This window comes from Electrona antarctica, assembly GCF_951216825.1.
Source record: "Electrona antarctica genome assembly, chromosome: 14".
NCBI classification, from domain to species: Eukaryota; Metazoa; Chordata; class Actinopteri; order Myctophiformes; family Myctophidae; genus Electrona; species Electrona antarctica.
The window spans coordinates 2349052-2366091 of record NC_136795.1 but is presented as its reverse complement, the minus strand read 5'-3'; the positions used below and the strand labels follow the sequence as shown (position 1 = coordinate 2366091).

Genomic DNA, 17040 nt, shown 5'->3' with positions numbered 1-17040 from the left:
TATCAGACAGTTTAATGAATGTTCCCCCAAACAACACCCATATCAGACAGTTTAATGAATGTTCCCCCAACACCCATATCAGACAGTTTAATGAATGTTCCAACACCCATATCAGACAGTTTAATGAATGTTCCCCCAAACAACACCCATATCAGACAGTTTAATGAATGTTCCCCCCAACAACACCCATATCAGACAGTTTAATGAATGTTCCCCCAACACCCATATCAGACAGTTTAATGAATGTTCCCCCCAACAACACCCATATCAGACAGTTTAATGAATGTTCCCCCAACACCCATATCAGACAGTTTAATGAATGTTCCCCCAAACAACACCCATATCAGACAGTTTAATGAATGTTCCCCCAAACAACACCCATATCAGACAGTTTAATGAATGTTCCCCCAACACCCATATCAGACAGTTTAATGAATGTTCCCCCAAACAACACCCATATCAGACAGTTTAATGAATGTTCCCCCAAACAACACCCATATCAGACAGTTTAATGAATGTTCCCCCCAACACCCATATCAGACAGTTTAATGAATGTTCCCCCAACACCCATATCAGACAGTTTAATGAATGTTCCCCCAACACCCATATCAGACAGTTTAATGAATGTTCCCCCAAACAACACCCATATCAGACAGTTTAATGAATGTTCCCCCAACACCCATATCAGACAGTTTAATGAATGTTCCCCCAACACCCATATCAGACAGTTTAATGAATGTTCCCCCAAACAACACCCATATCAGACAGTTTAATGAATGTTCCCCCAACACCCATATCAGACAGTTTAATGAATGTTCCCCCAAACACCCATATCAGACAGTTTAATGAATGTTCCCCCAAACAACACCCATATCAGACAGTTTAATGAATGTTCCCCCAACACCCATATCAGACAGTTTAATGAATGTTCCCCCAACACCCATATCAGACAGTTTAATGAATGTTCCAACACCCATATCAGACAGTTTAATGAATGTTCCCCCAAACAACACCCATATCAGACAGTTTAATGAATGTTCCCCCAAACAACACCCATATCAGACAGTTTAATGAATGTTCCCCCAAACAACACCCATATCAGACAGTTTAATGAATGTTCCCCCAACACCCATATCAGACAGTTTAATGAATGTTCCCCCAAACAACACCCATATCAGACAGTTTAATGAATGTTCCCCCAAACAACACCCATATCAGACAGTTTAATGAATGTTCCAACACCCATATCAGACAGTTTAATGAATGTTCCCCCAAACAACACCCATATCAGACAGTTTAATGAATGTTCCCCCCAACACCCATATCAGACAGTTTAATGAATGTTCCCCCAAACAACACCCATATCAGACAGTTTAATGAATGTTCCCCCCAACACCCATATCAGACAGTTTAATGAATGTTCCCCCAACACCCATATCAGACAGTTTAATGAATGTTCCCCCAACACCCATATCAGACAGTTTAATGAATGTTCCCCCAACACCCATATCAGACAGTTTAATGAATGTTCCCCCAAACAACACCCATATCAGACAGTTTAATGAATGTTCCCCCAAACAACACCCATATCAGACAGTTTAATGAATGTTCCCCCAAACAACACCCATATCAGACAGTTTAATGAATGTTCCCCCAACACCCATATCAGACAGTTTAATGAATGTTCCCCCAACACCCATATCAGACAGTTTAATGAATGTTCCCCCAAACAACACCCATATCAGACAGTTTAATGAATGTTCCCCCAACACCCATATCAGACAGTTTAATGAATGTTCCCCCAAACAACACCCATATCAGACAGTTTAATGAATGTTCCCCCAACACCCATATCAGACAGTTTAATGAATGTTCCCCCAACACCCATATCAGACAGTTTAATGAATGTTCCCCCAACACCCATATCAGACAGTTTAATGAATGTTCCCCCCAACACCCATATCAGACAGTTTAATGAATGTTCCCCCAAACAACACCCATATCAGACAGTTTAATGAATGTTCCCCCAACACCCATATCAGACAGTTTAATGAATGTTCCCCCAAACAACACCCATATCAGACAGTTTAATGAATGTTCCCCCAAACAACACCCATATCAGACAGTTTAATGAATGTTCCCCCAACACCCATATCAGACAGTTTAATGAATGTTCCCCCAAACAACACCCATATCAGACAGTTTAATGAATGTTCCCCCAAACAACACCCATATCAGACAGTTTAATGAATGTTCCCCCCAACACCCATATCAGACAGTTTAATGAATGTTCCCCCCAACAACACCCATATCAGACAGTTTAATGAATGTTCCCCCAACACCCATATCAGACAGTTTAATGAATGTTCCCCCAAACAACACCCATATCAGACAGTTTAATGAATGTTCCCCCAAACAACACCCATATCAGACAGTTTAATGAATGTTCCCCCAAACAACACCCATATCAGACAGTTTAATGAATGTTCCCCCCAACACCCATATCAGACAGTTTAATGAATGTTCCCCCAAACAACACCCATATCAGACAGTTTAATGAATGTTCCCCCAAACACCCATATCAGACAGTTTAATGAATGTTCCCCCAAACAACACCCATATCAGACAGTTTAATGAATGTTCCCCCAACACCCATATCAGACAGTTTAATGAATGTTCCCCCAACACCCATATCAGACAGTTTAATGAATGTTCCCCCAAACAACACCCATATCAGACAGTTTAATGAATGTTCCCCCAAACACCACCCATATCAGACAGTTTAATGAATGTTCCCCCAAACAACACCCATATCAGACAGTTTAATGAATGTTCCCCCAAACAACACCCATATCAGACAGTTTAATGAATGTTCCCCCAACACCCATATCAGACAGTTTAATGAATGTTCCCCCAAACAACACCCATATCAGACAGTTTAATGAATGTTCCCCCAAACAACACCCATATCAGACAGTTTAATGAATGTTCCCCCAACACCCATATCAGACAGTTTAATGAATGTTCCCCCAAACAACACCCATATCAGACAGTTTAATGAATGTTCCCCCAAACAAATAAACGAACAAGTCAGTCAGAACGTCAGACAGTCACGGTCAGAGCCCTGTGGAATCCCTTACTGACAGTTGATGACGGTTAGCTGGCAGATAACGTCCCATAGCTGGGGGGGAATAGGGAAGACGCCAAAAGTGATTGGCCAGAATGACATTTGTGATGATTTGATTGGCTGTGTGATTTTTGAGGGGCGCTAGCCCCTCCTATACACAGGTTTAATGTTTGTCTTTAGTTCAATGTTTGTTTTTTAAACGCCATTGACAATGAAGGGAAAATGTACGTCATAATGTGCCTCATTACGTCATATTGTCTCTTTATTGTTAATGGCGTTTAATGTTTGTGTTGTCACAGTTTGTTTTACATCATCATGACCTAATCAACATGAGTTAGACATTAATATATTAGTGCCCCTCACTTCACACGGGTGTGATTTTTGAGTGGTGTAAACCACTCCTACAACTGGCTTTTGTGTGCAGAAAAAAATGAGCATGGTTGCTATGTTCAAAATAATTTCTGACGTAATTAAATCACACCCGGGTGAACTGGATGACCGTAGCAACCATGCTCATTTTTTCTGCACACAAAAAGCCAGTTGTGAAATCACATCCGGGTGTGATTTCATTACGTCAGACATTACGTCAGACCACAGCTGATCATGCTATATAAAACCTTACACCACTCAGTTCACACGGGTGTGATTTTTTTGTATTATAATTAGCTACTAGAGCGGTGCTGGGCTGTAGAGCACCGAGCCGGTAACGATGGAAGTTGGAGATCCATGTCCCACCCGGCTATGCAATACCCGTTGTACCCGTGTCAGAGTACCCGTTTGTCAGGCATGCCCAAATATGGAGTGTTGTGATGTAAGAACAGGCCCGCTCTATACAATATGACGTAATCATGCAATGACATCACAACCGTTGTTCTTTTAAAAGACGTGTCCGATGCACTAAACATCAGTTAGTGACTTGCAACCAGGAAACCGAGCTGCCTTCATCCTGACAAGTTCATCTGTAACCTAGTTGTCACTCATTGACGGTGGAGCTGCTGTGAGAAATGTTTCACTGGACGATACATCTGGAAGGAGAACATAGGAAGAAGGACCAGGCTGCTGCTGTGGTGGTCGGACACGAGATCTACTGCTTTGGAGGAGACGGAGGAGACAGAAACAAGAGGAGAAGAGATCCCATTGAAGTGTTCGTCTTCAACACACTGTCTTTACGCTGGAGGGAGTTGACCCCTGCAGTGACCCCTGGAACAGGAGGACGTCACCTTGAGGCTCCCTCCTGGCGCTACGGCCACACAGCTGTTCTGATTGGAGATACTGTCTACCTATGGGGAGGGGAGACTAACCAAGGTTACTGCAATTGTTTGATGTCGACGCCCACATATGGTTCAAACCCAGGGTGTCTGGTACTGTTCCAGAGGAGAGGTTGCACCACTCAGCCTGTGTGTTGGGGAAGGTCATGTTTATCCATGGAGGACGGACCCAGCTGACTGGATGGACAAATGTCATCTACAAGTTGGACACCAGCTCAATGATGTGGTCTTTAATTAACACCAGAGGAACTGAACCTCCTGCTACAGACGATCATTCTGCCACCATCATCGGGACAAAGATGTTTGTATTTGGGGGCTGGAGGTCTATGTCAAACACCATCAGAGTGTTGGACATAGAGAACAACCAATGGATGAACACACCTTCAGCACAGCTTCGTCCAGAAGGACGCTATGGTCATTCAGCTTTTACCTACAATGGAGAGCCGTACATATTCGGTGGTCACAACGGTAACCAGTTCCTCAATGATCTGTGGAAATTCAGTCCAGAGACATTCTCCTGGAAGAAGGTTGAGCCCAAGGGGAAAGGACCGTCTAAGATGTATAGGATGTGCTGTTGCATGATGGGAGATCGTGTCATCCTCTTTGGAGCATGCAACAGACCAGGTGACCTGTATGTCTTAGACTTCAGTCCTAGCCTCAAGACATTATGTAAGCTAGCAGTTATTCAGTACGGTCTGGATCAGTCTGAACTCCCACACGACATCAGGTGGGAACTGGCAGCCATGACTAGCTAAAATAAAATAGCAAGGCAATAAAAGGAAAGAAAAAATATATGAACTGGCAGCCATGACAAGCAAAAAACAAACAAACAGCGAGGCAAAAAAGAAAATGAATAAAATAAATAGTATGTGAACTGGCAGCCATGAGTGTAGTGTTTAACTGTGTTTAACTGTGTTTAACTCTTCTTCTTCAGTCCATGAAGGTGTAGTGTTTAACTGTGTTTAACTGTTTAACTATGTTTAACTCTTATTCTTCAGTCCATGAAGGTGTATTGTTTAACTGTGTTTAACTGTTTAACTATGTTTAACTCTTCTTCTTCAGTCCATGAAGGTGTAGTGTTTAACTGTGTTTAACTGTTTAACTATGTTTAACTCTTCTTCTTCAGTCCATGAAGGTGAAGTGTTTAACTGTGTTTAACTGTGTTTAACTGTTTAACTATGTTTAACTCTTCTTCTTCAGTCCATGAAGGTGAAGTGTTTAACTGTGTTTAACTGTTTAACTATGTTTAACTCTTCTTCTTCAGTCCATGAAGGTGAAGTGTTTAACTGTGTTTAACTGTGTTTAACTGTTTAACTATGTTTAACTCTTCTTCTTCAGTCCATGAAGGTGAAGTGTTTAACTGTGTTTAACTGTTTAACTATGTTTAACTCTTCTTCTTCAGTCCATGAAGGTGAAGTGTTTAACTGTGTTTAACTGTTTAACTATGTTTAACTCTTCTTCTTCAGTCCATGAAGGTGAAGTGTTTAACTGTGTTTAACTGTGTTTAACTGTTTAACTATGTTTAACTCTTCTTCTTCAGTCCATGAAGGTGAAGTGTTTAACTGTGTTTAACTGTTTAACTATGTTTAACTCTTCTTCTTCAGTCCATGAAGGTGAAGCTCCAGCCTCCGTCGGGGACAGAGCTGGCCGCGTTTAACCCCATCCTGCCCCCTGCCTCCATCACTCAGATCATGTTACTGGCCAACCCCGCCAAGGTAGGATCAACTGGAAATCTACATACAGTACAGTATGTACAGTACAGTGCAGTACAGTACAGTACAGTACAGTACAGTACAGTACAGTACAGTACAGTACAGTACACCACATACCGCTATGAACACTTTCAAAGAAGTACTGCTTAACTCCCAAAGGCAAACAAAAGTGTGTGTGTGTGTGTGTGTGTGTGTGTGTGTGTGTGTGTGTGTGTGTGTGTGTGTGTGTGTGTGTGTGTGTGTGTGTGTGTGTGTGTGTGTGTGTGTGTGTGTGTGTGTGTGTGTGTGTGTGTGTGTGTTCGCTTTCGTGTGTGTACAGGAGAAAGTGCGCCTGCGCTACAAGCTGGACTTCACGCTGGGAGAGCGAGCGGTCAACGAGGCGGGGGAGGTGGACACGTTCCCCCTGCCCGACACATGGGGTCTCCTATAGCCTCCCACCACACTCTGACTCCCCCCCCCCCCCCCCCCCACCCGACGCATGTGGTCTCCTATAGCCTCCCACCACACTCTTGACTCCCCCCCAAACCCCCCCCGCCCGACACATGTGGTCTCCTATAGCCTCCCACCACACTCTGACTCCCCCCCCCCCCACCCGACACATGGGGTCTACTATAGCCTCCCCCTACACTCTGACTCCCCTTGACCCCGACCCCCCCCGACCCCCCACCACCCGACACATGGGGTCATCTATAGCCTCCCACCACACTCTGACTCCCCCCCCCCCCCCCACCCACCCACCCGACACATGGGGTCACCTTCCTATAGCCGACCTTATAAGATGCGGTCTTACCCTAGTGTCATATCATGATATCAATATAACATGCATTAGGTGAAGGTCCATTTTTACACTCTCAGAGCGTTAAACGACCACTCTCCATTGTATTATGTACTGTACTGTACAGGCCCGGTGCCACATTATACTGTACTGTACTGTACAGGCCCGGTGCCACATTATAAGGAACATATCATCATCTCATGTTGGGGTGGCTGTGTGTTCACCGGAGCCCCCGAGAGAGTGACACATGTTGGGGTGGTTGTGTGTTCATCTGAGCCCCAGAGAGAGTGACACATGTTGGGGTGGTTGTGTGTTCACCGGAGCCCCCGAGAGAGTGACACATGTTGGGGTGGTTGTGTGTTCATCTGAGCCCCAGAGAGAGTGACACATGTTGGGGTGGTTGTGTGTTCACCGGAGCCCCAGAGAGAGTGACACATGTTGGGGTGGTTGTGTGTTCATCTGAGCCCCAGAGAGAGTGACACATGTTGGGGTGGTTGTGTGTTCACCGGAGCCCCAGAGAGAGTGACACATGTTGGGGTGGTTGTGTGTTCACCGGAGCCCCAGAGAGAGTGACACATGTTGGGGTGGTTGTGTGTTCACCGGAGCCCCAGAGAGAGTGACACATGTTGGGGTGGTTGTGTGTTCACCGGAGCCCCAGAGAGAGTGACACATGTTGGGGTGGTTGTGTGTTCACCGGAGCCCCAGAGAGAGTGACACATGTTGGGGTGGTTGTGTGTTCACCGGAGCCCCAGAGAGAGTGACACATGTTGGGGTGGTTGTGTGTTCACCGGAGCCCCAGAGAGAGTGACACATGTTGGGGTGGTTGTGTGTTCACCGGAGCCCCAGAGAGAGTGACACATGTTGGGGTGGTTGTGTGTTCACCGGAGCCCCAGAGAGAGTGACACTTGCAGAGATTAAACCAAGACACGCCTGGATGGACGCGCTAAAATAATGTTGCGTATTTTCTTGCTCTGACTTACAGCCTGTGTAAGTGATTTTAATGTATCATTCTATCATCATTACATGAGAGGTTGGCGCCAGACTCGAGTGGCAATGAGGCATTATAATTAGTTAAAAAGTGAGATGAAGTATTATGGTAAACGTACTAGACGGCATCAAGCCTGAGAAGCTCACTAAAAGAGTTTTATATTGACGTTTTAACACGCTCCACCAAACCCACGTTTGACAAGCTGACAGGACCAAACTGTACCATATTTATTCATTCCTTTTGGCCACGAGCTTCTGCGCACACACACACACACACACACACACACACACACACACACACACACACACACACACACACACACACACACACACACACACACACACACACACACACACACACAGTAGTACAGAAGGAACAGGATTATGCTTAGAGAGAACAGGAGAGTTTTGGCTGGAACCTAATGAAGTTTGAACTGCACAAAGTGACCTTGCTGTAGTGTAGACAGAGCTGAGGGGCCGATAACGCTGGACACCGTTTCTGACCCCTTTCCTTTCATATCGATGTGAATGAAGCCTTTCGTTTGCTGCTCTTAGTCGCGTTGCAGGTCTTAGATTTTTTAAAACCGGACCCGTGTGGTCCAATGCATAACAAACTGGGGGTCCTTGAAATTAACCCATTTAGGCCTGACGTCGAAATAAAAAAAAACGTTCGCTCTGAAAGAATATATATTCAAAGATTTGTGCCGAATTGTTTGATTTTTCAAAAATAGCAGACCTACAAGCTCGTAGCGCGCCACTCGGTGGCGCGCTACAAGCTTGTAGATCTGCTATTTTTCAATAGCTAAAGTATAACATAATGCTTAGTTAAAACACCAAAACGGGTTCCCGCCCAGAATGGGGTTTTAAGCGCTTTGAGAACCCCCGTAACCCTGCTAATGTAACGCCCGAGATTCGAACTCGGGTCTCCCGCGTGAAAGTCCAACGTCTTAACCACTAGACCAAAGGGAACTCCCTATGGATCGGGGGGGAGATATTAGACTATTGAGGCCATCAGGCAGAGGCTCTGAGCCACTCTGCTACACTATAGCGCCACCATCAGGCTCTGAGCCACTCCGCTACACTATAGCGCCACCATCAGGCTCTGAGCCACTCTGCTACACTATAGCGCCACCATCAGGCTCTGAGCCACTCTGCTACACTATAGCGCCACCATCAGGCTCTGAGCCACTCTGCTACACTATAGCGCCACCATCAGGCTCTGAGCCACTCCGCTACACTATAGCGCCACCATCAGGCTCTGAGCCACTCTGCTACACTATAGCGCCACCATCAGGCTCTGAGCCACTCTGCTACACTATAGCGCCACCATCAGGCTCTGAGCCACTCTGCTACACTATAGCGCCACCATCAGGCTCTGAGCCACTCTGCTACACTATAGCGCCACCATCAGGCTCTGAGCCACTCTGCTACACTATAGCGCCACCATCAGGCTCTGAGCCACTCTGCTACACTATAGCGCCACCATCAGGCTCTGAGCCACTCTGCTACACTATAGCGCCACCATCAGGCTCTGAGCCACTCCGCTACACTATAGCGCCACCATCAGGCTCTGAGCCACTCTGCTACACTATAGCGCCACCATCAGGCTCTGAGCCACTCTGCTACACTATAGCGCCACCATCAGGCTCTGAGCCACTCTGCTACACTATAGCGCCACCATCAGGCTCTGAGCCACTCCGCTACACTATAGCGCCACCATCAGGCTCTGAGCCACTCCGCTACACTATAGCGCCACCATCAGGCTCTGAGCCACTCTGCTACACTATAGCGCCACCATCAGGCTCTGAGCCACTCTGCTACACTATAGCGCCACCATCAGGCTCTGAGCCACTCTGCTACACTATAGCGCCACCATCAGGCTCTGAGCCACTCTGCTACACTATAGCGCCACCATCAGGCTCTGAGCCACTCTGCTACACTATAGCGCCACCATCAGGCTCTGAGCCACTCCGCTACACTATAGCGCCACCATCAGGCTCTGAGCCACTCTGCTACACTATAGCGCCACCATCAGGCTCTGAGCCACTCTGCTACACTATAGCGCCACCATCAGGCTCTGAGCCACTCTGCTACACTAACAGTGCCCGGTGGGATTCGGCTCCTGATATCGCTTAGAATGCTGAAAATGTGGTCGATTGTTAACTTCAAGTGATGTTTTAGGTTGGGGTTTTCTCTTTTATCAGCAGGCCTTGGCATTGTGACCTGGTGGAGAATATAGTGTTTTGACTATTGCAGTACTGTGAGCTGTTCTATCTTATTGTTTTAGTTTACAGTACTGTGAGCTGTTCTATCTTATTGTTTTAGTTTACAGTACTGTGAGCTGTTCTATCTTATTGTTTTAGTTTACAGTACTGTGAGCTGTTCTATCTTATTGTTTTAGTTTGCAGTACTGTGAGCTGTTCTATCTTATTGTTTTAGTTTACAGTACTGTGAGCTGTTCTATCTTATTGTTTTAGTTTGCAGTACTGTGAGCTGTTCTATCTTATTGTTTTAGTTTACAGTACTGTGAGCTGTTCTATCTTATTGTTTTAGTTTACAGTACTGTGAGCTGTTCTATCTTATTGTTTTAGTTTACAGTACTGTGAGCTGTTCTATCTTATTGTTTTAGTTTACAGTACTGTGAGCTGTTCTATCTTATTGTTTTAGTTTACAGTACTGTGAGCTGTTCTATCTTATTGTTTTAGTTTACAGTACTGTGAGCTGTTCTATCTTATTGTTTTAGTTTACAGTACTGTGAGCTGTTCTATCTTATTGTTTTAGTTTACAGTACTGTGAGCTGTTCTAGCTTATTGTTTTAGTTTGCAGTACTGTGAGCTGTTCTATCTTATTGTTTTAGTTTACAGTACTGTGAGCTGTTCTAGCTTATTGTTTTAGTTTACAGTACTGTGAGCTGTTCTATCTTATTGTTTTAGTTTACAGTACTGTGAGCTGTTCTATCTTATTGTTTTAGTTTACAGTACTGTGAGCTGTTCTAGCTTATTGTTTTAGTTTGCAGTACTGTGAGCTGTTCTATCTTATTGTTTTAGTTTACAGTACTGTGAGCTGTTCTAGCTTATTGTTTTAGTTTACAGTACTGTGAGCTGTTCTAGCTCATTGTTTTAGTTTGCAGAACCGTACAAAAAACTAAACACGTTGAACAATGTCCTCATGCGGCAAGGGGAGGGTTCTTTATTTTATTTATTATTATTATTATTATTATTTTTTTAACGTTTGCCAGACTCGTCATTCCGTAACCACTTAAACCCCGTCATCGTTGTGAACTTTGTCCATCGGCTATTTTCAGCAAAGATATTTAACCCAGTTAATCTATGAGACCAGATTCTACAAAAGTTCTTCTAAATCCAGACAGTTTTCTGAAAGGTGCTCAAGCTTTTTTTGTATGTCAAAGACCCCCGGAAATTATCTGTATTTGGCTGCGGAACCCCATCTGAAAATACTTTGTTCCTGGACCCTCCCAGAAGCAAATATTTGAGTTAAAACGTTTTCACGATTTTTCAAAAATAGCAGATCTACAATCTCGTAGTGTGCACAGATGCGTCCTCAGGTCTAAATGGGTTAATGTAGAGTGACGTAGAAAGACACTAGTATCGAGCCCTGAGGGACCCCTCTCAAACAACTGATGGGGTTTATTTCCTGGCATACAACGACTTGTGACCCGGACGTTACTTCCATCATAGACTTGTGACCCGGACGTTACTTCCATCATAGACTTGTGACCCGGACGTTACTTCCACCATAGACTTGTGACCCGGACGTTACTTCCACCATAGACTTGTGACCCGGACGTTACTTCCACCATAGACTTGTGACCCAGACGTTACTTCCACCGTAGTCTCGCGTGGCCAGACTGTTGCCTCGATCCCACAATGTTCAAATGTTTCCGGTCATACGGTCTGGAGCAAGTTGCAACGGAAGCTCTGATCACGATCAAAGCGATGAAAGCGGAAGTGAAGCCTCCTCCCCATTTCCATTTCGTCTTTACAGTCGCGCAAAAGTTATCTTAATATAAAATCGAAATCATCTAAGCATATATACTGTAGCTTGCTGCTTAGCAGAAATGGAAATTAAAAAAAAAAAAATGTAAAGATATTTTAAAATATATTTTTTATGAACGGAAATGACAAACGGATGTTTGTGTAGTTCCAGACTATATTATACGTATATTGCTAGCATTCGGAGATTGTGGAATAGTTGTCTGGCTACGCGAAACTAGCCTGGCTAATAAGCCAGACTCAAATCACACTGTCGTGTGGTATTTGAGTCTGGAGATGCTGTGTATGGATCTTGTTTCCCGGGGGGCAGGTTCAAACATTTTCTCTTTGATGCAATTGGTCAGAGCTACTGTCAGTCAAAGGTCTCAAGCATTGAACGTCACTGTACCAAAGCCCGCCCATATTGCATACCGTGTCCCGATTGGCCACACCAGTTCTCTGGTGTAGGAAATGGGCGTACAATTGAGCCTCTCCAGACCGTAATCCGCCGGCAGGCATTTTATTTTGGCCAACGGCTGATTCGGTCTGGCTTATTAGCCAGGCTAACGCGAAACAACTACTTCCACCAGAACCTGTTTGATTGTTATATGGTGATGTAACTACTGTAGTGTAGATTTAATTAAACTGTATGAAGTGAACAACTTACTACTGTACTCAACCTCTGTTCAGGATGTCTTCGCACGCTGTCTGGTGGAAACCATGTATGTCCAGAGAAAAAAAACGTTCTTCAGAAAATGGGGGGAAAAAAATAAAATAAATAATAACTTGTGTTCTAATGGATGCGATGTATTATCAATACTTTTACTTTGTTCAATATCCATAAAAAAACCACAGCCACTGATGAATAAAGCCTACTAAATGGCGGGTGGGGGGGGGGGGGGGTGTATAATTAAAAAAAAAAAAAAAAATATGGACATACAAGGTTTCTGCCAAACAGCAATGATTTATTGGTGATTTAAGGACAGGTGTTACTTTTCAGCCTTTTATCAGTGTTGGATTTATTTTATGTTTTAGTATTTCAGTGCATCACTGAGCCTAGCAGCAAGTTCAAGGGTGACTTATAGGTGGGGGTAAAAAAACAACAACAACAGAATTAACCCCAGTAGCTCAAAGCAGAAATCCGTGTCAACTGTGTATCAGTCAGTACACAACCGTATAAACACAATACTATGTGCAGAGGTGGGTTTAATGAGTTACATTTTTATTTTTTATTTTTTTTAGAGAAAATGTTATTTTTCACGTTTGAACCAAAGTAGTAGTTTTCTTCAAAAGATTTGGCTACATTCCACTTGTATTTTTACTTACTTTTCTTTTTTTCATTTGATTAAATGCACATTCTATTAGTTTTAATTCTCTCAGAGAGACTTTATTTGTTATGTATTTTATTTAAATTTTTATAATTTCTATTGGACAAGCACACAATTTTGTATATTTATTTTGGAACATTTCAGTTGCATTTAAAACATTTCACTGTACATTTGGATCCTTTTGAACAACGCAGATTCTATGAAGTAATACTCAGTAATACTCAGTAACTTGATTATAATCACTGGACACGTATTTATTCTATTTTGATGACTACTTTTACTTCTACTCGAGTAATTAAAGTAAAGTAGTAGTAATCATTAAGTTTTGGCTACTGTACTTTACTCATATCTACATATGTGTATATTAACCCATTTTGGACTGATGTCGATTTAAAAAAAAAAGGCTTCTAAATCCTAATAGTTTTCTGAAAAACCGATGTTTCTATGTCAGTTGTGCTCAACCTTTTTCATGTCAAGGACCCCCAAAATTATCTCTATTGGGCCACGGACCCCCCATCTCAAAATATGTTGTTCCAGGGACCCCCCCGCAGAAGCAAATATTTTAGTTAAAAATGTTCGCTCTGAAATATACAGTATATTCAAAGATTTGCACCACATTTTCACAACTTTTCAGAAAATAGCAGACCTACAAGCTCGTAGCGCGCCACTCGGTGGCGCGCTATGAGCTTGTAGATCTGCTATTTTTCAATAGCCAAAGTATAACGTAACGCTAAAAAACACCGGCCCAGAATGGATTAAAGCGAAGAAGACCAAATCCTCCCAAACCTACAGATACAGCATACTTTGATCTGGTCTGGTCAGAAGATGGCCGACATCTCTCCCTGTCTGGCAGTGGCTACCTAGTGGTGGACAAAGTACTCAACCCCAGTACTTGAGTGAGTCAAAGTGTACATACTGTACTACAACTGTCAATGTCAAATGACTTATTTTTGTATGTAGTGGAGACAGTGGAGTGAAAGTCCTAAGAATCCAAAAACACAAAAGTACATATACTAAATAAGTACTTAAGTACAGAGTACAGACTAGTAAATGTACTACTTGCTGTCCACCACTGCTCTCTATGCCAGAATACTTTCATTTAGCCCAGCGGTCCCCAAAAATTTTTGCCGTGCACCCCCTGTTACCTCCTGACCTAGCTGACGCACACACACCCCAGCGCTATGTCTCATTGTATTTGGCAGAAAATGATATATATATATATTTTTAATATGATTATGGCGAATAATCACAGAATGTCACTGCACAGAGAGACATGCATCTGCTGTATACCCCTGCAGCTGCTCTATACATCTCCTTACAACAGTGGCTTACCGGATTTTGCAGTTTGTGCTAAATTACACCATCCATGGTGAAAACCGGCAGTGACCTTTTCATGTCACGCACCCCCTAGCCTAGAGGGTGTCGGCGCACCACAAGGGGTGCACGCACCCCCTAACCTAGAGGGCGCCGGCGCACCACAAGGGGTGCACGCACCACAGTCTGGGAACACCTGATTTAACCGATTAACCCATTTTGACCTGAGATCAGATTCTAAAAATGTCTTCTACATCCTGACAGTTATCTGAAAAAGCTATGTTTCTATACACTGACACCACGCTAGACAGGAACGCCCAAAAACGTCACATCCGGGGTAAGAATTTACCCCGGAATTTTCTATGGCTGCCAATGCAACTTGGTCCAATCCTTAATCACATACGGACAAACATCTATGCCGATGCTATCTAACTTGCGGAGTTAGCGTGCCTTGTCCACGGGCAACAGATCTTTCAACGTATGGCATTGCAAATACGTTTGATAATCGCTACTCTGCTCAATATTGTTTTGAAAATGCCGCAAATTGCATTGCAGTGAACGAGCGCAAATCACAACTTCCCCCGTTTGTGGGCGGAGTCACAGTTTGAGGCGCTGTTTACGCGCCGTGGTGTCAGTGTATGTCAGTGGTTCTTCGATTTTTCAAAAATAGCAGACACAAGCTCATAGCGCGCCACTCGGTGGCGCGCTATGAGCTTGTAGATCTGCTATTTTTCAATAGCTAAAGCATAACATAATGCTAACACCAAAAGGGGTTAAAACTCCTCGCTCCCGCAGTCAGTCCATGAATGAACAACACGTGGGATAAACTACTGTATATTATGTGTGTACTGTACTGTATATAGATGTACTTAATTATTACCACCTGCTGTATGGATGATCTGTCCGTCATGACCAGAGTGTTGACGTCTGTAATTATTACCACCTGCTGTATGGATGATCTGTCCGTCATGACCAGTGTTGACGTCTGTAATTATTACCACCTGCTGTAGGCTATGGATGATCTGTCCGTCATGACCAGAGTGTTGACGTCTGTAATTATTACCACCTGCTGTATGGATGATCTGTCCGTCATGACCAGAGTGTTGACGTCTGTAATTATTACCACCTGCTGTATGGATGATCTGTCCGTCATGACCAGAGTGTTGACGTCTGTAATTATTACCACCTGCTGTATGGATGATCTGTCCGTCATGACCAGAGTGTTGACGTCTGTACTCTGTCTGTAGGCCTACTGTATATATTATATACTATATGGTTTGACGTGATATTGTATTTGCTGCATGACAAACAAATAAATATTTCTCTCAATGGATGTCTCTCTATGTTTTGAGCAGAGTAATGTAGTAAGAGAGTGGTGACACGCTTTGATCTCACCGCAAAGCGGGTGCCAATGGGCGATAGTTCCAAACATTGCTCCTATGGCTGGAACTATTCCATTGAGATAGAATGAGCACTTCCGCATTCCATTGTTACAATGAGAGTCAACGGGAGTGTCATTACTCTCTTTTATACTACTCTGGTTTTGAGATACTCTGAAGACTTCATTTCATGATTATCGGCAGCTAGCAGCTAGCAGCTAGGGGGCATCACCGTGCTGACTTGTGGTGTGGTGGGACTTTTCCGTCATATTTGAACCCATTCTAGACGGGAACCCGTTATGGTGTTTTAACTAAGCATTATTTAGCTTTTGAAAAATAGCAGATCTGGCGCACTACGAGCTTGTAGATCTGCTATTTTTGAAAAATCGTGAAAATGTGGCACAAATCTTTGAATATATATTATTTCAGAAGACTTTTTATTTATTTCGACGTCAGGCCTAAATTGTTGCCACGAACGGGGCGACTGTGGCTCAAGAGGTAGAGCAGGTCGTCCAATGATCCATGGGTCGGTGGTTCGAATCCCGGCTCCTCCTGGCTACATGTCGAAGTGTCCTTGGGCAAGACACTGAACCCCAAATTGCTCCCGATGTGCTGGTTGGTACCTTGCATGGCTTCCGCCGCAATCGGTGTATGAATGTGTGTGTGAATGGGTGAATGTAATGCACAATCTATGTAAAACGCCTTGGATAAAGGCGCTATATAAAATGCACCATTTAACATACAAAATGGGTGGACAATAATATTACATGAAACACACAAAGAGCTGGCCACGACCGTAACTGGCCGTAACTGAGGGTGTACAAATGCTTTATTGTTACATCTTGTGTAGGCCTACAGGCTACAGGTACATAAGAATAAAACTTATTTTTGTGTGGCTTCCTTCAGACAGCTGCATAGATGACAGTGTAGCAGCAGCGTAGATGACCGCAAACACAGAAAACAAATGGATAGAATAAAGAGTGCAAGAAAGAGCAAACAGAATAAAAAAGAGTAACTTACCAAATGCACCCTTTTATGGGTCAATTTGGTTCTATTTGTTTCATTTTAAAGTTTGAATGGGGTTTCTATAAGTATAGGACTAGTAGCATGTTTGTACTATTGCCATTGTTGACAATTAATGCATTGGGTGCTTAAATT

The 17040-nt window shown here is 43.6% G+C and overlaps 1 protein-coding gene across 1 annotated transcript in view; it reads left to right on the top strand.

Moving 5' to 3' along the window:
* LOC306936280 (ADP-ribosylation factor-binding protein GGA3-like) overlaps positions 1–6603 on the top strand; it is a 42809-nt gene extending 36206 nt beyond the window's left edge. Inside the window, exons 15-16 of the mRNA XM_079519769.1 lie at positions 6000–6110; positions 6427–6603. Coding sequence (XP_079375895.1) covers positions 6000–6110; positions 6427–6537 — 222 coding nt within the window. The 3' untranslated portion in view covers positions 6538–6603. The remainder of the gene's footprint in view (positions 1–5999; positions 6111–6426) is intronic.
* Positions 6604–17040: the final 10437 nt, after the last annotated feature.